The 22,598-nt window shown below is 36.9% G+C and overlaps 1 protein-coding gene across 1 annotated transcript in view; it reads right to left on the reverse strand.

Annotated features, from left to right (window-relative positions):
* The window catches only part of CDK14 (cyclin dependent kinase 14), a 654,255-nt gene that overhangs the window by 359,211 nt on the left and 272,446 nt on the right, over nucleotides 1-22,598 (reverse strand). Inside the window, 1 exon segment of the mRNA XM_020987443.2 lies at nucleotides 5,933-6,027. Within this exon segment, the coding sequence (XP_020843102.1) occupies nucleotides 5,933-6,027 (95 nt within the window).

Below are 22,598 nucleotides of genomic sequence, written 5' to 3' on the forward strand. Positions count from 1 at the left end.
GGCTCTGGAATAAGTTCTGGAAGGTTCTACCAAGATGAAAAACCCTCAGGGATGGGCAACCGACCTCAGGTCAGGAGGTATTCTCAGTGGCATAACAGATAGACCATTGGACCTAGCACCAGGAAGACCTGGGTTCAAATCTAGCTTCAGACACCTACTAGCTGTGTGACACTAAGCAAGGCATTCAACCTCTTCCTATCTCAGTTTCCTCATTTGTAAAAATGAGAATAATGATAGCACCTATTTCCTACAGCTGTTAGGACAAAACAAGATATTTGTAAAACACTTGATAAACCACACAGCACTAAATAAATGCTTTATCATTATTACCTACTATCAAAGGTCCAATCAAACAAAATTCAGAAAGGGCCATCCAAATAAATCCCACAAAGAGCTACCAGGTAATGAAATTTTCTTGACCACAGTAATTCAGGAAGCTGTCTTTGAAGACATAGAGGAATTACAATTGGCATCAGTGCCAATTTAATCAAGAATCTTTGAGGCATGGAGGATATGTGCACTATCCCAGAATCTAGGAATACCAAGAAGCAATAAGATACCATCCCTGTCCCCAAGGAACTTCTGATCTAATGTTAAAAGAGGGAGAGAGATGACAGATAGATGCATACAAATTCTTATATTAGAAGAAAGAATGTACTCATCCTTTAGAAGAATTCCGAAGTGTCAGGAAAAGACTGAAAAGAGAGGGATCACATTCAGTTAGGGGAAATCAGGAAATGTGTAACCTTAGTTGGACCTTGAAAAAAAGGAAAGATTCAATACCATTAACTGGAGAGAATCACACTAATCCTACATACTCAAACACTGAGATGATGGCAAAAATGATCCCAAATTTATGATCCCATATTTTAGCTTCCTGCACTTCTCACAGTTCTTCATCCACAACTATGGAACACAATTAACACATTTGGTGATCTGCATATTGCAAGAGTCTTCATGTACAAAGATATATCTCTGGTAATTGGAAGGAGTACTGGTTGTTGTTTTAAATCATGCCATGTGTTAGCCTGGGAGATTTCTCCCATTAACAGCATGGCTGAGGGAAGAAACAAATTGAATATTCCTTCCCTGAAAATCATGATATGAATTATAAATTTATCCTGGTGTGCCTAATTATTAAAACCTAATGAAAAGTGCTACCAAACTTGCTGAGCTCTCTTGTCATTATAGTAAGGGTTTAGCTCAAGAACATATCTTTACACAATCATATCTCCTACATTACTAATGTTCTCATTTCCTCTTATGGAAAATATTTAAACTTCCAAACATTTATCCTACTGAATCAAGGCTAATATGCATATATTTGCCATTTATTAAAAATAAGTGATTAAATAATGCTCAGATTAAGCAGGAAAGGAAGGCAGGAAGAATAAAATAGAGAAAGAGAGAGGAGGGAAGGAAGGTAGAAAAGGAGAAAGGGAAGAAGGAAGGGAAGAAGAGAGGGAGGAAGAAAAGGAGGGAGGAAGGAAGGAAGGAAGGAAGGAAGGAAGGAAGGAAGGAAGGAAGGAAGGAAGGAAGGAAGGAAGGAAGGAAGGAAGGAAGGAAGGAAGGAAGGAAGGAAAGAATAATATTCAGATTAAGTAGATATGAAATTCTGTAAAGAGTTCTCCGACTCACTGTATGCTGAGGATAGAACAATCTGAGGTATTCTCTCTATTTCTACTCAAGATTATAAATAGATGTGTGTGTGTATTTGGTGAAAGTAGATCATCATTTTAGACCAATGTAAAAGAAGTCTGTGATGGAGCTGTCTATTAAAATTCCTTTCAGTTCAAACAGTACTTATTAAGCACCTGTATCTCCAGTGCTAAGCAAAGAGTTAGGTATATGGTAAATCCTTAATACAAGATCTAGAGAACATGATCAAGTTCCTGCCCTCAGGAAGCTGGCAATCTAAGATGAAACAGCTGAGTGTAGAGATTGTTGTATTTGCTAACATGTTGCAGGCACTTCTGTTCCCCCATTGCCTCAATAAAGCACTTGGATTTACTCTGAGGTGTACTAAGTGAATTTAAGTTGTACCACTGGCTCCTTTTTTTTTTTTTTTTTGCAGAAAACAGCGGGAGAATAGAGGTACAGAGTGCTACATATACTCTGAGATGAGATCACTGTATCAGCTGGATTTGTTTAACCTTTTTATCTTTCCTACAATGGAAGGTTCAATTTTATGGGCATGAGTGGTATCCCTAAAAATTCCTGTATCAGAAAAACAAAAGAAAATAAAAATGGTTTAAATAAATAAAAAAGAAAATTATACTATATTTCTAGAGGCTTGGAATTGAAATTAAGAACTATCTAAACTATTTCTATCAGTATTCAATTTCTGCGCTGAGTCGTCATTTTGCTCATGACCACAAAGCACTATTTTCCAAGCCTTTCAGATTTCTAACTGTTCATCACTTATTTAATTGTTCTGGTTTGCAGAACATTTTTTTTACAAAGCCTATGATAATTATTAGTGTGAATACGGCAGTCATCAAGCTAGAGTTTCTGTTCTAAATAAGGAAAAGCAATACTTTTGCATCTGTATGTGACATAAGCTGATAGGTAGCTCAAATTCCATAGGTACAATGTAAGGTTAATGAAAAGGTCCTTGAGAACCTTGCCCTTTTGGCTAGTATCAAGTGCTTCTCTCTCCTCTTGCCCCTCACTCTAAATTTTAACAAAAAGGGTGAAATGGTTCAATAGCAATCTGAGAAAGAAATATTTCAAATTGTGATGCTGTTGCATGTGCTCACTTGTGCACATAATGTATCTCCTGCAAGTTATGAGCTCTGTGAGGGCAAAGGCTGCCACATTCTTGTCTTTGTATCTACAAGAATCTGGTAGCCATTTAATAAATGTTTGTTGAACTGAAATGCTTCCAAAATATATAGGATTTTCCTGATTTAGTTAGCACCACAGACAGGTAAAATTACATGGAAATGCCATTTTATCATTATGCAAAGAATTTAAATGTATTTTCTTTAAAGATACATTTTTATGCCCAAAAGATTATAAAACTGTGCATACCCTTTGACCTAGCAATACCACTACTAGGTCTGTATCCCAAAGAGATTTTTTAAAGGGAGCAAAAGACCCATTTGTACAAAAATATTTATAGCAGCTCTTCTTGTGGTAGCAAAGAATTGGAAATTGAGAGGATGCCCATCAATTGGGGAATGGCTGAACAAGTTGTGGTATATGATTGTGATGAAGTACTATTGTGCTATAAGAAATGACAAGCAGATTATTTCGGAAAAACTTGGAAAGACTCACATGAACTGATGCAAACTGAAGCGAGCAGAACCAGGAGAACATTGTCCACAGTAAGCAATATTGTACAATGATTGACTGTGAATGACTTAGCTATTCTCAGCAATACAGTGATCCAAGACAATTCCACAGGTCTCATGATGGAAAATGCTATCCACATCCAGAAGAAGAACTGATGGCTTCTGAATGCAGATCAAGACATGCTATTTTTGACTTTATTTTTTTCATATTTTTTTTTTGGTTTGTGTCTTTCACAACATGACTAATATGGAAATATGTTGTGCATGATTGCACATCTGTAACCTATATCAAATCACTTTGGAACACAAAATTTTTAAATGAATGTTTAAAATTTTTTTCACATATAATTGGGAAAATTTAAATATTAATTAAAAATAAAGATACTTTTTTAGTCCATGATTAAGCTAGTGGACATTAGAAAAGCTATGAAATTTCCCAAATGCAAGATAGCCAACTCTCTTTCTCCTATTGGCAGATCTGTACAAGTTGTTCCCAAAAATTTTACTGGAGCTTTAAGCTTATTAAATCTTACACTGGCCTAAGAATCATGGGATATCCCATAAAAGTATTTTCTTTAAAAACAAATTCTAAAATGCCATTTAAGTAGGCTGGTAGCATCCAAACTAGAAGCAAGTGATGTTCTAGTGATTTGCAAGGTATGTTTTTGTGTTGGGAGGAGGTGGTGAGTGGACTTGAAATAATTTTTCCACAGAAGCAATGTTACAAAATAGGGACTGGTTTTCCAAGCTAGCCCACAAAAGCCTATTTAATCCATAACATTGTTATAACTGTGCTACCAACATTCAACATTTGAGTTCTGGGAACTGGGAGCAGGAAGACTTACAGAACGTAATGCTGAAGGAAACAGGTGTTTCCTTGGTCCTTCCTGGGCACACAGCTGGCAAATTTTACTTGGCATCTTCCCACTTTTGCTACCCCCCTGGTGCCAAATCACAGCTAGATCTAAACTGTAAGTCCCATAGATGCCAGAGGGTACTTACTAACCTAAATAAACCTCAAACTGGTTAAATTTCAGACACTGGGAGTAGGGGCATGAGGGAGCAGGGTTAATTAGGCAGAATAAGAAAAGGTAACTCTTAGGTCATTAGTTTTAAAGCAAAAATTTTTAAAAATATTTGGAGGATGAAGCATTTTTAAGTTCAACTGCAAAAAAATTATGCATTTTAGGATCTGGTCTTTATTTTCTTTTAATTTAATAATCAAATTTGGAAGTGAATACACATAGGAATTTTTTTTAAATCTTCCAGCTCTTCTCTGTGAAACATTATGGCACCGTATCCAAAGGTACTACAAAAGATTGGATTTGCTTGAAATGTATATAAAGGAAAAGCATTATCTGTTTCAAAAAAATAGGTTATTGGGAATTTCCAATGCTAAATCAGTTTAATGTGTTATTGACACTATAATCATCAATTAAACGAAATAAATTATATTTTCATTGATGTGTGAATCTACTTCCATTCTTGAGAGAAAGTTGTAAATGCATATATTCCTCACTTGCTAGTCTGGTAGTCACATTATCATATTATTCAAATGTATCATTTATATGTAAATATACAAGATGAATGTCTTTTCCATGTGACAGTTTCCAAATGACAGACGCGCACATTATCCAGATAAACCACGTTACAAATATTCATTCTATTTCATATTTTTAGGTAAACTGAAAAACTATTTTACTTTTGAGGAAAAGTAGTAGGCGTGAGTAAAATGCCATGTCTCAAAGCATTCACAATACTAACAGCTATTCATGTAAAGTAAAACCTCCACCGAAGTCACTTTTATCTTTGAAATTACATGCTCTCAAATCCATCTGTGAGGAAGGGGATGTTAATTATCATGGTTATGTTGCATGACTCCACAGCTAAATGCTGAAGTACTTCTACACGAATACCATATGTTTGTCTACAGAAAATGTAGAAAGATTAATTAAGAGTTCAAGTCTATGTCTTTGAGAAGTAATACTCCTGAACAAAATAAGTTCATTGCATTGTATGCTACACAAACTGGAAATCCTGATTAGCAACCGAAATGCCAAGTCAGGAAAAAAAATTCATGAAGTCTAAATTTTAAGTACTAAACTTTCTTCTTTGCATTGCTTCCTAATCAAAGAAGGAACTGCTAAATCCTAGGGAGGAAGAGTGCTTTTTATGTTTTTCTTTGATGTCATTGCCATGTGAAACTATACTCCATTTTCCATCTACATGCCATTTCACTGATTTTCCACACCTGAAATACTCTCCCTCCACCCTTTCATCCCCTCTTAGATTCATATTCTCTCTCTCTCTCCTGTCTGTCTATTGAGAGAGAGAGACAGAGAGAGAGAGAGAGAGAGAGAGAGAGAGAGAGAGAGAGAGAGAGAGAGAGAGAGAGAGAGAAAGGGAGAGAGTGAAAGGGGGGAGAGAGGGAGGGAGGGAGGGAGAGAGAGAGAGAGGGAGAGAGAGACAGACAGACAGACAGACAGAATTTCCCTGTAAGATACTTATCATTCCAGTATCCAATATAAGGTCTAGCAAAGTACACATCCTTTTTACAACAGCAATCTTGGAAAGAAAGCCTATGTTACTATAAGAATGGCCTTCAACATTTGGAGGCTGAAATCTCTTTTACTTACCACATATTCAAACACAAGTGTCAATGTCTCCTTAGTGTGGATGATGTCATGAAGTAATACTATATTGGCATGCTTTAGTCCTTTTAACAGAGAGGCTGAAAAACAAAATGGATAAAAAAGACAAAATTACCTTAAAAAAAACCATGTCTGGAAAAGGTATAGGCAATGACAAGTTTACATGTTTCTCGATGGTTTGGGTTTGTTTATGCATAGATTAATCAACTATGCTAATAAGTATATCTCCACAAGTCAAAAAAAAAAACAGTCTTAAAGGAATAGGAATTGAACAATTTTCTAGGAAAATCTCAGCATTAGTTCATACATGAGACATACATACACATTAATGTGCCAATAAGCAATACTGTCTTTTGGATCAAACCTGTGATTTTACTTATATGGTGATTTTACTGGTATGAAGAAACTTCCTCTAGGCCTCTACCAAGGAAGATCAGCATTTCCTCTTACACTTAAAGTCTTAGAATAGGATTTCTTAATTAGTAGTCTAGAGGTCTATCTGTGAATAGGTTCAGGAAGTGTGAATTCAGATGGGAAAAAATATAGCATTTCCTTTAATATTTAGAACATTATTCTGAGAAGGGTTCAGAGGCTTCAGTGGATTGCAACACGGGTCCATGGCAGAAAAAAGCTAAGAACCTCTGTCTTTGCATTGCCTAGACGGCACAGAGAACTGAACAACCTGGACCCAGGTCTTCCTCATCTATAGGCCAACTCACAAAGCCCCATCACAAGTCACCATTTTAAATCCAAACATACACTTGCCCAAAAATTTGTGACCTCAAGTGCTTACATACCAATCAAACTTTTGGCAAACCAAGTTAGTTTTATCTGGTTCTTTATAAAGACATCAGAATTGCTAAAGGCAAGGCAAAAATGCATAGGAAGGACAGAAAGAACTTACATCAGCATAAAAGTTCTGAAAAGCACAGTTGCTATATTCTTATAGTGATCATTAATTTGAAGAATGCTTTTTAAAAATATTAATGCTCTTTTTTGTTACATTAGTCACTTTCTAATGATACTCTTCACCCTATCCCCTGCAATACTACTCTCCCTTCTAACAGAAGTACAATCAAGCAAAACGAATCAACATATTGCCCACATCTGAAAACTATGTCTCATTCTGTATCTACAATTTACCACCTCTCTGCCAAGGTGCTTCCCTATCTGTCCCAAATGGTCGCTACATCGACCAGTAGTATGAAGTCTTTCAATCTTGTTTTCTTTTGCATTTCTGTGGTTACTGTATAAATTATTGTCCTTGTTCTGTACGTTTCCCTCTGAATCAGTTCATTCAACTCTTCCTAGTTTCTCTGAATTCTTTATAGGCATCATTTCTTGCCAAGCAATACTTTTTCTACATTATTCAAATGCCAGTTTGTTCAGATATTCCTCAATTAATGGGGACCCACTCTCCTTCCAATTCTTTGCTTCTACAAAAAGTGCTATTGTAAACAAAAAGCCCCTTCTTTATGTCACCAGTCTCCATAAAAAAGAAAACTAGACAAAAAGAGAAAACTAAACAGAATTCCTCCCATCTTCCATAACACTGAGCATTTCAAAGGCAAAATCTAGGAGATGCTTCTGGCTGCAATATTTATTTTAGTCAGGCCACTTATCTTCACATTTTTCCCTTCAGCCAGCAACAGAAAACTTCAGGGGAGTAAAACAAACAAACAAACCCATCTCTGGAGTCAGTCTAGGATTTATACACTGGTGAGGCTTCCTGGTAAGGTATTAAATGGTAGCAAGACCACACAGCTTTGAGCAGGCATTCACTTACAATCTCTTAAATTCAAAGGAAAAGAAAAATGAGATCAACTAATCTCTTACAATTTAAAATTGATTTCTACTATAAAAGTAGTATGTGGATAAATAAACCATCACTGACCCAGAGCCAGGGTTTTAGAGTCAATTTCTATCTCTATGAGTTAATTTCTCCTGTTCTACAGGCTGCATGCTTAATCACAAGAAGGCACCTCTCAAATAAACAGCTTTACTCACAAGGAAGACTAGGAGAGTCTAAGGATCTCCACCTGGAAACCATTCAAAGGAAGTTTCCTGCCGAAAAGAAGGCAGTGATGTAGACTGAAAGGAGTCCCAGATAGGAAGTCCTGATTCTGCCCCTTAGTGCTCTTTGGGCAATTAAGTTGACTTCTCTGGGCCTTTGTTTCTTCACCCGTAAAATGATGTGGTTGGACCAGAGAACCTCTAAAATTGCTTATAAATCTATGATTCTATGTATCAGAAGCATTATTTCCAAATGCAAAAGGCAGAAAAAATAAATCTATGAAACCCGCTGGAGAATCTAAAATTCCAATAAAAATGTTGGATTACAGAAGCTATAAAAAGATCATTGATTCTTAGGAGCTTAAGATATTTTATATAATTTTATAAATATGATGATAAATATAATTATATAATTATAATTTTATCCTCAATCAAAATGTTTTCATGAAAGCATTCACACCTATGTTTCAACCAAGGACTATACCTTAATACAGATATTCAGAAAATGATGCACAAATCAGAGTAATACAATGAAAGCAAAACATATGACACCTTGAAAGCAGGAAAAATTCTCAATGTCAATTTAATTCACTTAGCACTGTTCATTCCCATAATTATTCGGTCTTGTTGCCTTTCATTATTAAAGGAATTCATAGTCCTTCAACGAGGAGGGGTATAAGCAGCCAAGGGCGCCTCAGACAACAACTCAGATGGTAATGAGGGGACAAAATTCAAAGGTGCCCTACAAAGAAAGGGCTGTCAGTGCCGCCAAGGTCTTTCTGCACAGAGATATCAGCATTCGTGACATCACCTTTGAAAACTAAGGCTCTTTTTCCTGGAGGTTAAGATTCTTTTCTTCCACAACCAGCTAAGGCCTTGAACAACATCAATTTGCAAAGAAGAGGCAACTAGATTGTCCTTTGAGGCCTCAGTCCAACTTTGCAAGCTTCTGATTCTCTCATGGAAAAGTAAATAAATAACATGAGGTGTATCCCTAGCCTGGTGATACAGTTTATAAATACATTTTTTTAATAGAACATCATTTGTGGTCAAGTCAAAAGTGGCAATTTAGGTTATCTATGACTCAGGACAATTCTGTAGCCAAGCCTGTTTGCTGCTAGCTATGGTAGCAAAGATCAACCCCCTTCAGAGCTCTTTATCCACAGGCTTCTTTTTTCCCCACAATCACCTCTCTACCATCATCACTTATCTCTAAAACGTTTCTCATATCTCAGGGGTTTGTCTTCATAACCAACAGATCCCAGAGTACACAAAGACTAGGTTAGTCCTGCTATTTCCTTAAAATTGTTTTCTACCACCATTCATCTTAGAAGATAGGGGACAGAGTAGGGTGAGGTGGGAGAGTGGGCCTTTCCTGAGAGCCAATAATAAAACAACTGACATATGGCAAACACAAAGTATTTCCCTTTTATTATAATGCTGGTGGCTCAAGGAACGAAATGTCCAAGGCTATGATTTTTCTCCCAGATTCCTCAGTTAAATCATGTATGTTTAATGCAGATTTTAGGCTTTGGAAGATATCTGTGCACACATGTGCACACACAAATACACACATAGAGCCATATTTGGATCTGAAAGCATGCCCACTTCCTTTGAGATTAACAGAACGCATTCCTACTCGGAAATAGATGAAAGCCACTAATTTAAAAGCTGACACTGGGAAAATGGCACTCAAGGGCAGAAAACAGCTCAGAAAAATCTATCAACATCAGAGTGTGTGACAGACCTGACTGACTTTGAAGCTGCCAAAGCAGCTGCCATTGGAGCTCAGTAAGGAAGGAGCCAGATATTCCAGCTCCTGCTGATCTCAATGCAAGTTAGTCTCCAGTGGACTGCCAAGTCAGTCCAATGATTATCACTTAGAAGCATGTTTTCCTCTTCAAGACAAATACTGTCAAAATAATATTTAAAGCAATCATAACAGTATCAGATATGCACGCAAAAGTCACTTTTGTTGTTTATACTGAATGCAAATTATGCAGTATTAATTTTCCAGCACTTTTGGACCTGCCATGAAATTTTAGGTAAACAGATGGTTAGCATTTTTAATTCATCTCCCTGGCGAGTTTTGAAAAGTTCTAATAGTACATGATGTAAGAGACTGGTAATTAGGGTTTGGGATCAATACTATTGCTTTGGCTTTCAGGCATTAATGTCAATTCAGTATAAAAACTCTTAGAAAAGACAAAGAAATCCCAGGACACTGCTGGCAATGGGTTGCTGCAAACTGGACCTGTGTTCATCTGGTGACTTCCCTCAGGCTGTTAGCCAAGTTGAAGGAGCTATCTCTACTTGGGGAGCCATCCTCAAATCACAGTGGGAAGAAAAATTTGAAATCATTTCTGACTGGAGTTGGAAGAAATGAGTAACAATAATATGAGCTCACTCTCCATTTTGCATCTGCAGCTCAGATTCCTTTGAACTCCATGAATAAGATGCCCCTCCCAGGATAAACTGATCACCTAAAATCCCCTGTCATGCAGTTGAACTCAGTCTTGGATACTCAACACCTCCCTAACTCCCTCAGCCTCCCCTCCCTTTTGTCAGGAGGCAGTTGTTATTATTCAGTTGTGTCTGACTCTTTGTGACCCCTTGTGAGTTTTTCTTGGCAGAGATACTGGAGTGGTTTGCCATTTCCTTCTCCTGCTCATTTTATAGATGAGAAAACTGAGGGTCACACAGCTAATAAGTACCTGAAGCCAGATTTGAACTCAGGAAGATGAGTCTTTCCTGACTCCAAGCTTGACACTCTATCCACTGTGCCTACCTAGCTGCCCCAGATTTGGGGGAGGGTGGACTGAACTCTTCCCTTTTTATTCCCTGGTGTCCTCTTCCAGTCCCTCACCCCACCCTCAGCTTTTTAAGCTTCCTTTTGTGCATAGCCTTACACTATTAGATTATAAGATCATTGAGAGCAGGGGTCATCTTTCTCTTATTTGTATATACAGAATTTAGCATAATGCCTGACACATACTTGGGGCTTAATAAACATTTACTGAATTGAATTAAATTGAATACAACTGCTTACCTTTATGTAAAGACTAAAAACACTGACCTTCATTAAAATGACTTTGGGTATATAAAAATCTCCCCTACCAAAAGACATTTTTAACAACCACTCTTACAAAGCTCTATAGATGGTTTCACGCCACTTAAGAAGGTTTCATCGATTAATCACGTTTTTTAGAAGTACATTTGGCCACACTTTTTAGCTCTCCATTCTTGCCTCAGGGCTGTCCCGTTTCTTCTCCATAGTTACTATCGCAAATATGTTTCTTCTCTTCACCCCCAGCCCAGACCCTGGCTGGAACACATTCCATATACAATCACAGGTGTACATGTTACCTCCATAAGAATGTGAGCACCTTGAGGAAAGGACTCTGTGTTAGCCTTTCGCCTCCAGAACTTAGCACAATGCACCATATATAATAAGCACTAGATAAATGCTTGTGGCTTGGCTAATCAATTGGTACCTTATTTAACTTTACCCTTTTCCTCATCTCATACTGATGAGATAAGAAAATATGACAATTCTACCATTATAATTTTCATATGCATCCCTTCTCCATTTCCACTGCTACCATCCTTGAATTTTGTATTTCAAAATACCTAACAGTTCTTTCTACCTTTCTACCATTCTTGACCCAACCCTGGTTACTGTCTCACTCTCATGCTGCTGCTAGAATGATCTTTCAGACCAATATACCTGATCATGAATGCGTAAGTACTTCCTAAGACTTGCTAAATAAAATTAAAATTCATGTTTTTAAGTATCCTGCAATAAGGCAATAGTCTCCCTTTTTAGCTTTCTCTATTAGTCTCCTCTATACCTGCTATACCAAAGTTAAACTGGCCCCTAGACACAAACAACCTGCACTCTTTCACTGTGTGCCTTTCTTCACACTATTCTCTTTATCAAGAAAGTCCTTAAACCACCTTGGACCCTGGCCAAAGGTTGTGGAACCTGCAGCCTTGAGGCCGCATGTAGCCCTCTACATCCTCAAGTGCCATCCTTTGACTGAATCCAAGAGTGCCTGTTTTCCAGCAGCACCTCCAACTTTTCTCATTCCCTTCTTTTGTCATCTTTGTCAATCTAAGGGATATAAAGTAGAATCTCAGAGTTACTTTGCATTTCTCTACTTATTAGTTATTTGGAGCATATTTTCATACTATTATGGACAGCTTATATTTCCTTCATTCAAAACTATCTATTCAAATCCTCTGATTATCTCCTGGAGAATTCCTTTTAGTCCAAAAAGTTTAAATCAATTACTTATATATCTTGAATATAAGACCTTCAATTGAGAAACTTCTGCAAATATTCCCCCCTAGTTATGGCCTTTTCTTCTAATTTTAATTATATTAGATTTGTTTGTGTAAAAGCTTTTCAATTTTATATAATCAAAATTGTACATTTTATTTTCTGTGATCCTCTCACTTGCTAAGGCAAGTCTTCCCCTCTCCATTCTCTGTTCCTCTCATTTACTTATGATGTCACATTTTATGCCTAAGTCATATATCTATTTGTAGTTTATCTTGGCATATGGTGTGAGACATTAGTCTAAAGCCAATGCCTGTCAATCTGCCTTCCAGTTTTCCCAATAACTTTTTGTCAGGTATTAAGTCCTTACCCCCCAGGAACTGAGATCTTTGTCTTTATATGACACCATGCCATAATAACACTTCATTTTTGTATCTTTAATGCACTCACATATTATTTTGTACAATAGTTGAACTGTGAGCTTCAAGAGGGCAGACATTGTCTCATGTCAACTTGAGACATCCTCTAATATCTAGGGGTTAGTACTCGGTTGCTTCAGAAATGTTTGAATGAATGACTCTGCCTAGTCCCTAAGTGGAGAAATAAAGAGCACAAGTTTTAGGCATCAAAAAAGATCCAAGTTCCCATCTCTCCTCAAACTTTTACTAGTTAGGTGAGCTTGAACAATTCATTTCAATTTTCTGCTTCCTCATTTGTAAACAGGGGGTAACAATATTACCTATCTCACAAAGTTGTTTGTTGTGAGGATCAAATGAGAGCAGATATATAGAGTCTTCTTCACAAACTTCACACCAAATAATAAATGTTTATTATTAATGTCATATTATACTGTTAAGAAAACTTGGGCTCAGAGAGGACAGACAGACATGCCTGAGGCTATACGGTTACTTAGTTATGGAGGCTAGAACATAACTCCAACAACTTGGAAGTGATCTTTCGACTGCATTGTCATTCCTCTAGAAAAATACCAAAACCGGAATCCAGTCAGTTTTGCCCAAACACGTCTGCTACTATCAGAAAGCATGGACATTCATGACACCGTAAAATAGTAAGTATCTTAAAGTTGGGCAAGTTCCTAAGTTGCTTTCTTATTTTTTAATCTTATTCTTGATTTTAATTTTTACATCACAATCATGTCCACCTAGCCACTTCTCTTGGGAATAACAAAGAAATATAGTTAAGCCAAACCTACTTACATATAAACTTCCAGCTCTCTCCTGAAAAGAGGAAGTTGTGATTACAAGTGCGAAAATTGGTCACAATAATTAAAGCCCAGCTTACTTCAGTGATTCTTTTCATTTACACGCTATTGTAGTCATTGTGTTCATTATTTTGGTTCTGCTTCTTTCTCTCTGCACCAAGCAATGCATTGTCTTCCCGTGTTTCTTATCTTCATCATTTCTAGTTAGTGGATAGAACGTGGGGCCCCAAGACTCATTTTCCTGACTTCGAATCTGGCCTCAGTCTCTTACTATCTGTGTGACCCTGGGCAAGTCACTTAACCCTGTTTGCGTCAGTTCCCTTATCTGTAAAATGAGGCGGAGAAGGAAATGGCAAACCACTGCAGTATTTTTGCCAAGAAAACCCCAAATGGCATCATGAAGACTCAGACATGACTGGAACAACTCAACAACAACATTATATCCATGCACAAAAATTTGTTCATCCATTACCCAATCACGGATACCTAACCTCCTTTTTGAAAGGAGTACAAAACCATTTACCTTATTTATTTTTTCCCCTTATTTGGGATCATTTTTATCAAGAAAAATCAGAAATTTTTCTAGGGCAAACAGAATGTAAACTTATTGAAGCCCAGGGCTGTAATGCATTTTTTCTTTTTATCTTTAGTATATTAAGCAAAATAGGCACTTGATAAATGTTTCCAAAGGTGGATTGGCAAGTAATGGATGCATATTTAAAATATATTTACTTATTTATTCAGGCTGCTAAAAGCTTACTGGACCATCTACGTATTCTCCACTGGCCTGAAAGAGCAAGTCAAACATCATTCACTTGTCCCTCTTCTCAATGGTCAGCTCTGTCAGACCATAATCATGATTAAAATTAGCATATTTCCATTTTTCTTCCTATAGAGCAATATCATTGATTTTCCCAGAATCAAAGATCTTATGAGAAGAAAAAATGATGTCTGCCTATGGCACATTTCTGCATGCCATAGAAACACCATCATATTTTTTTCCCCTTGCCATCACTTTTTAAAAAGAAGGCAAATAAAATGCTACAGGATGCTACAGAAATACTTTGGTGGTGGTGTTTATTTTTTTATGGGTCTGCAAGACATTGCAGAAATACTAGAAAACTATGAGGTAAGTAAAGCATCATTATTTTTACCCACTGAATGTTTTAGCCATTTTGTAATGACAGTGGGAGATGTTACATATTTAAACTGTCATTTTTTTTTCTGAAGTACCATTGAAGAAATTGATGACTAGCAGAGAAAGGACTAGGGGAGACAGCATCAAAATATATCAGTTTCAAAAGATGACCTCATAATTGAATGTTGTGTCAAAACAAAACATACGAGCTAAATGAGACAGATGGGAACTGGCCAATGGTCTCTAAGGTCCCTTTCAGCTGTAAATCTTATAATTTGGTAGCAGAAAGAAGGCAAATCACATTATACATTTACAAACAAAGCCTTGGAGCAAAGAACAGCAAGAAGGCATGACTATGGTGACAAGAAAGTCAAAAGTATTCTGAAAGCAAAAATGGGTAAGAACAAAATCATGTCCATTTCAAAGATTTCATCCAGGGACCCCAATAGAATCCATTAGATAAAATGATATCATTTAGCATTTAACATCCCAGAGAATTTTTTAAAGTTCGGTGGTGCAGTGGATACAGCATAGGCCCTGAAGTCAGGAGGACCTGAGTTCAAATCCGGCATCAGACCAAACACTTGACACATACTAGCTGTGTGACCTTGGGCAAGTCACTTAACCCTGACTGCCTCACTAAAATAAATAAATAAATAAATGAAGATTTTCGAAGCACAGAATAGTTAAAGAGTGAGAAGGAACCTTGAAGATCATATAATAAAAATAATAGTAAGAACTAGCAATTATATCACACTTTAAGGTTTGCAAAGTGTTTTCACAAATATTAATTCATTTGATCCTGACAACAACCTTGTGAGATAGGTCCCTATTTTGTAGATGAGAAAACTAAAGAGCAGAGAGGTTAGGCTAATTACCCAGGGTTATACAGTAAGTGTCTGAAGTAGGATTTGAACTCAAGGTTTTCCAGTCTCCAGGTCCAGTGTTCTATCCACAGTCCCTACAACTGACAATGAACACCAAGTTCTGCTTTCATGAGCCAAGATGGTAGAATAATAGGTAAGTTGCTCTTACCCTCCCATATTAACCTCTGAAAACCCAGAACAAGGACAGGAAAAGCCACAAAATCCTATTACGACAGAGGAAAAGAAGGGAGGGAGATAAGCATTGTTTGAACCTTACTCTCATCAGATTTGGCTCAAGAAGAGAATAACATAATCAGTTAGGTATAGAAATCTAACTTGCCCTATAGGCAGTAGGAGGGAAACGGGGAAAGAAAAGGGAGGGAGGATATAAGAGAGGGAAGAAGTAGTAAGGGTAAAGGGGAAGAAAAGAGAAAGGACTAATAGAAGAGAGGCAGGATTAAAGGAGGCAGTGGTCAAAAACAAAATGCTAGTGAGGAGGGAAAAGGAGAAAAAAGAAAGAAAAGCATAAATGGGGAGGGGGGAAAGATGGAAAGAAAGATGCAGATAGTAATCATAACTGTGAATATGAATGGGATGAACTCTCCCAGAAAATGGAAGCAGATAGCAGAATGGATTAAAAACCATAATCCTACAATACGTTGTTTACAGGAAACACATTTGAAAAAGAGCAACACATACACAGTAAAGGTAAAAGGCTGGAGCAGAATATATTATGCTTCAGCTGAAGTAAAAAAAAAAAAGCAGGGGTAGCAATCCTGATCTCAGACAAAACAAAAGCAAAAATAGATCTTATCAAAATAGATAAGGAAGGAAACTATATACAGCTAAAAAGCACCATAGACAATAAAATTACATCATTATTAAACATATATGCACCAAATGGTATAGTATCCATATTCTTAGAGGAGAAGTTCAGGGAGTTACAGGAAAAAATAGACAACTAAACTATGCTAGTGGGGGACCTCAACCTCCCCCTCTCTGAACTAGAAAAATCTAACCACAAAATAAACAAGAAAGAAGTTAAGGAGGTAAATAGAATATTAGAAAAGTTAGGTATGATACACCTCTGGAGAAAACTGAATGGGGATAGAAAGGAATATAATTTTTGCTCAGTGGTACATGGCACATACACAAAAACTGACCATGTACTAGGGCATAAAAACCTTACAATCCAATGCAGAAAGGCAGAATTTATTGAATGCTTCTTTTTCAGATCATGATGCAATAAAAATTATATGTAACAAAGGGTCATGGAAAGATAGACTAAAAAATAACTGGAAATGAAATAATCTAATCCTAAAAAATGATTGGGTCAAACAACAAATCATAGAAATAATCAATAACTCATTCAAGAGAATGAGAATGAGACAACATACCAAAACTTATGGGATGCAGCGAAAGCAGGTCTTAGGAGAAGTTTTGTGTCTCTAAATGCTTACATGAATAAAATAGAAAAAGAAGAGATCAATAAATTGGGCATACAACTAAAAAAACTAGAAAAAGAACAAATTGAAAATGAACACCACACATAACATCCTCAACAAATGGCGTTTTTAGCTTCTACCAAGAGTATCTGTAAGAAAGAAACTACCACCTTCTGAGGCAAATATTCCACCTGCTAGCTTTAATGCAAGATTGTTTGTTTGTTGTTGTTATTTCTTATGTCAAGACCAAATCCAATTTTCTATGACTTCCACCCATAACTTCTGGTCTTATCAAGAGCACAAGTACGAAAACGAATAATCCCTCCCACTTTCCAACACTGAGAGCTAAAATCCAAAGTGCAAAGTTGGTTGGAAATGAAGGCATATGAAAAGAATTGTTTTTTACTATATTCGCCTAATCATAAATACTATATTGAAGATTACTCTTACAAGTTCATTTTTTAAGACAGACCCAAAAGGAACACGCAAGTAATAGCTGGACATTATTGAAATCTACAAAATGTTCCCATTTTATTCAGTGAGAAAGCTGACCTACATCCTCCAGCAGAGGGAAAACCAAATCCATGAGTTCTACCACAATGTATCACTCTTTTATGTGTAATCTCACAAATCACCCATTATCAAGGTCTAAGTTAAATGTTATCTAGAGATTTGTGACTTAGGTGTCATAATACAGCATTTCAGCAGCCAACCTGAGACTAGGATCCAAATCTCCTAACTCTAATGCAAGCTCTAAGCTTTAGAATCACAAAGGTTAAAGAAACAGAATGGTCAGGCAATTTTTATAACTCCCTGAGGGTCCAATTGCAAGAGGGTGAAAATGGTCCTGTTCAGATCACACAAAAACAAAATCAGAATCTCTTCTAATTATAATCTGTAGAAATGTTATCATTTCTTTGTTGTTGTGGTTCAACCATGTTCCCATTCAAGATTTTCTTGGCAAAGACACCAGAGTGGTTTGTCATTTCCTTCTCCAGCTCATTTTACAGATAAGGAAACTGAGGCAAACAGGGTTAAGTGACTTGCCCAGGGTCACACAGCTAGTAATAGTCTGAGACCAGATTTGAACTCAGGAAAACGAGTCTTCCTGACTCCAGGCCGAGCACTCTATCCATTCTGTCACCTAGCCACCTCAGAAATATATTAGGTATGTGGAAGTATGCTTTGCATGACTGCATATGTATAACCTGTATCAAATTGTATGCCTACTCAATAAGTAGTTAGGGGAGGGAGGAAGAAAATTTGGAACTCAAAATTTAAAAAAAAATGTTAAAAATTTTACATGTAATTGGAATAATATTTTTTAAAAAAGAAATATATTACATAAATGTCCCAGGGTTACCTTAACCATTAGGGCTTCTCTTTGTGTTGGGAATAATAGTTAATGTATCAGATGACAGGGTAGGAATCCAAAGAAGACCCTGCCAGGTGAGATAGAGCACTGGGCAGAATCTCATAATATGAGTTTCAATAGGATAAATGTAAAGTTTTATACTTTGGTTCAAAAATCAACTTCCTAAGTCAAGGATCAGGGAGGCACAGTTAGGGAGCATTTTATCTAAAAAGACCTGGGCCTTTTAGTAACCTACTTCCTAAATGAGTCACCAATGGCCATTTGGGGCTACATTGAGAAGCTTGCCTTCCAGGGAAGAAAGAGATTGAATTTTGTCGTTGAGTCATTTCAGTTGTATCCAACTTTTCGTGACCCCATGTGGGGTCTTGGCAGATTCTTGGCAGATACTGGAGTGATTTGCCATTTCCTTCTCCAGCTCATTTTACAGATGAGTGACTTTCCCAGGGTCACAATGCTAGTAAGTGTCTGAGGCTAAATTTGAACTTAAGATGAGTCTTTCTGACTCCAGGCCTAGCACTTTATCCACTGTGCCACCTAGCTGCCCCCAAAGAGGTTGATACTTCTTTTATACTCCACCCTAATTAGACCACATCTGTGATCTTATGATCACTTTGGGATGGCATAGTTTAATAAGGTAGAGACACATTGGGGAAGGTAATCAGGATAGTGAAGGGCTGTGAATCCTTGGCATGTGACGGTTGGTTGTGGGAACCAAAGATGTTTATCTTGGAGAAGAGGAGACTGAGGATAGATTATCTAAAACATGGTAGAGGGATTGATTTTTTTCTGGTAGTTAACAGAAGGTAGAATCAGGAAGAATGGACATAAGTTGGGAAGGGGCAAAATTAGGCTCAGTGTCAGAATTAGAGCTATCCAAAAGGGGAAGGGATAGCCTCAGGACTCCCTTACTAGAAGTCTTCAAGCAGACATTCCAGGACAACTTTTCACTAAGTTCTAGTGCAAATTCCTTTCAGGTATAGGTTACATGAGATGGCCCCCGAGCTCTCTTTTGACTCTCAAACTCTATGACTGATTCTACTAGAAAGCTATCCCATTGCACAAGTATACTTTGGGAAAGGCAATATGGCAGGGTAAATGGACCGTTGGATTTAAAGTCAGGTACACAGAGATTCAAATCTCACCTCTGAGACTTACTGGCTCTCTGAGTGAGTCCAAGTCCCAACCAATTAGCCTCTATTACTTCATTCGAAAAAGGGTGCTGATATCTGTAGTACTTATCTCACAGGGCTGTTGTAAGGCACAAATGAGGCACAAAACACATTGCAAACCTTTAAGTATGGTAAAAATGTCAGCTACTGGGAATGTGACATGACAGAGATTAATGGCAGAAAAAATGAAAATCAACTGACAAAAACTTCTTTTGGGAAAAAAATATTCTATAATTCTAAGAGTTTAAAAGCTCGTCTAATTGTGTTTTTCAAAAAAATATTTTTCTGTGTCTTTTGTGAATTGAGATGAAAATGTCACTCATCCATTTAAAAGTCAGTATCAGATGGTGTCTTCCAAATGGCTTTGGTACATAATCAGCACAGACATAACAGATTATATTGCAATGGGTCATTTATAAAGTAGGGCAGGTAGGTGGTGCAGTGGATAAAGTACCAGATAAAGGGTCTGGAATCAGGAAGACTCATCTTCATAGGTTCAAATCCACCCTCAGATACTTAATAGCTGTATGTCTCTGTGCATGCCCCTTAACTCTGTTTGCCTCAGTTTCTTCATCTATAAAAATGAGCTGGAGAAAGAAATGGCCAATGACTCCAGGATCTTTGCCAAGAGAACTCCAAATGGGGTCACAAAGAGTCAGACATGGCTGAAAAATGATTGCAGAACAACAATTTAAACAATTTAAAAGTTGACTGTGAATGGAAACTAATCTTTCCATTCAGCAAACTGAAAGGGATTGAATAAGAACTAGAATTCTCTAAATAACATTTTAAAAAATTTTATTGATATTGAGTAATTTTAGTCACATCTGAAACTTTTTGACCCCAACTGGGGTGTTTTTGGCAAAGATACTGGAGTGGTTTGCCATTTCCTTCTTCAGCTCTTTTACAGATAAGGAAACTAAGGTTAAGTGACTTGCCCAGGTCACACAGCTAGTAAGTGGCTGAGGCTGGATTTGAACTGATGAAGATGTGTCTTCCTGAATCCAAGTGCAGTGCTCTTTCCTATGTGTCACCTACCTGCCCATTTTAAAAACTAATGATGTTCAAAAACATTTCTAATCAGATTCATAATATATAAATTAGATGCCTTTAGTTAAATACATTTTGGGTTTTTAATTACATAAATATGTAGCTTGAGGTTAAGTCTTTCAACTTTGATGTGCCTTAGTTTCTTGATCTATAAAATCAGGTGAGATTTAATAACCTGCAAAGTTCTTTCCAGTTCTATATTCTATGGTTTTCACTTAAACTGAACTCAAAACTATAATAACTAATAATTATATAGTATTTGTGAAAATACATTATTTTCCTCTATTTAGAAAAGTATTAGAAATAGGTCACAACAGATAGGGACTATTGTAATAGTAATATAATATCATAGGGTACCCAAAGAGTACTACTATAGATCATTTAGAAAAAGGAGAAAAAAAAATCTCACCCCATGGGCATGAGCATTCAGGCAGTCTACAAGATGCTATATAGGTTTGGTTCTCCAGATGTAAAATACTAATTAAGAACATAAAATCATAAGAAATAGAAATGAGATTCATGGTTTCTTTGTGAATTTGTAAACAAATATGAAACTCATTTATTTCACAAAGTAATAACATTTTGGAGCTGGAAGGAACCATTGAGATCACATAGGTCAACACTTAATCATTTTTAAGCTGAAGACATTGAGACCCCAAAAAGGTTAATCGAATTTCCCAAGGTAATCTGACAGGCTAGTGGCAGAGTAAGAGCTAGAAAGAATCTACATGCTCAAACTTCCTAATTCATTTGCTCAACTCAACAGGTATTTTAAAGTGCCTACTATGTGCTAAGAGCTGGAGATAAAACAATTAAGGCAGTTCCTCACCTTCAACTGGGAAAGAAAACACACACATCTCTAAGAATATATAAAACAGACTTAAAGTAAATTCAAAGGGAAAAAAGAGCCAATCGCACCTAATAGAGATCTGCCATTTCATAGACAATCCTTTTTCTGGTTTACCATGTCAATACAAATGCCCATTCAATTGGCCTCTTGGCACACAGCTTTTACTCTCTTCTCCTGGATATGCTCTTCCCTCTGGGTTTGTCAGGATACCGCTCTACGCTGGCTCTCCTCCTACTTATTTCATGGTTCCTTGTTAGCCTCCTAAATCAGTGCTTAAGTTCAGAGTAAAACTTAAATATAAATTAAAAGAAATTTCATGAGACCCTCTGGAGGATGGAAGAGACACTACCAATCCATGGTTCTTTTCATCACATGATATACTTCCTTAAATTTCCTGCCCGATTTTTCCCACAACTTTAAGGAATCTTTCTGGCTAAAACATACCAATAAAAGGAATTGGGTAAATTATTCAAGTAAATCTAGATATAAACTTTTTTTTAAAAAAAAGTTTGTGATAGAGGTAAACAAAAAGGAGAAATTAGATTGACTTTTTCTTTCCAGAAAAGAAAAAAAGGATAGAAAACCTCTTCCCCTGATTTATAGGAGACAGATGCAGCATTTGGCTCTCCAGAAAAGAAGGGATGCTGTGTCAGCTAGGTTTTTTTTTTTCCTTTTTCTTACGCCCTGACAGGTCCTGCCTTGTAATGTCAGAAAGAAAATGAATGATTGCTAAGGTGACTCAAGAGAGAGAAGAGCTTTTAAGGTAAGAGAGAAAAGGGTTCGGGCCAGCTCAGGTACCTCATGGAGCAGATTGAGGTTTCACTTAGGAAGGTGAGGGAAGGTGTGATACCAAGTGAACACTCAGGGGTGAATCATACCAGTAGGAATAGAAGACTGGAGAGCCAATGAGATGTTAAAAAGAAGAGGTGAGAAAAGACACATATGTAATTTAGGTTTCCAAACTGATTTTTAAGTGTACTCTAAATTTGCTTAAGCTTAGCTACTGAAATGAAGAGCTGTTGGGGTTTTTTAAGCAATGAAAATTCTGGTTTGGTGTTTGAGTGGGCTTGAGCAAGCAGCAGTCTCTCTGTGACATAAAGCAAAAGAACTAAAGAGCAAAAACAGTTGGCAGCAACAACCGGTGCATATTTGAAAAAAATCCGAACTACATGTTATGTAGGTTGTCCTTTCTGAGGTACAGCGTCAGAGGAGAGTTGCATGGTCCCATCACGCCTAAACAA

The sequence above is a fragment of the Phascolarctos cinereus genome, unplaced genomic scaffold (assembly GCF_003287225.1).
Source record: "Phascolarctos cinereus isolate Bilbo 61053 unplaced genomic scaffold, phaCin_HiC Scaffold_1;HRSCAF=81, whole genome shotgun sequence".
Classification (NCBI taxonomy): domain Eukaryota; kingdom Metazoa; phylum Chordata; class Mammalia; order Diprotodontia; family Phascolarctidae; genus Phascolarctos; species Phascolarctos cinereus.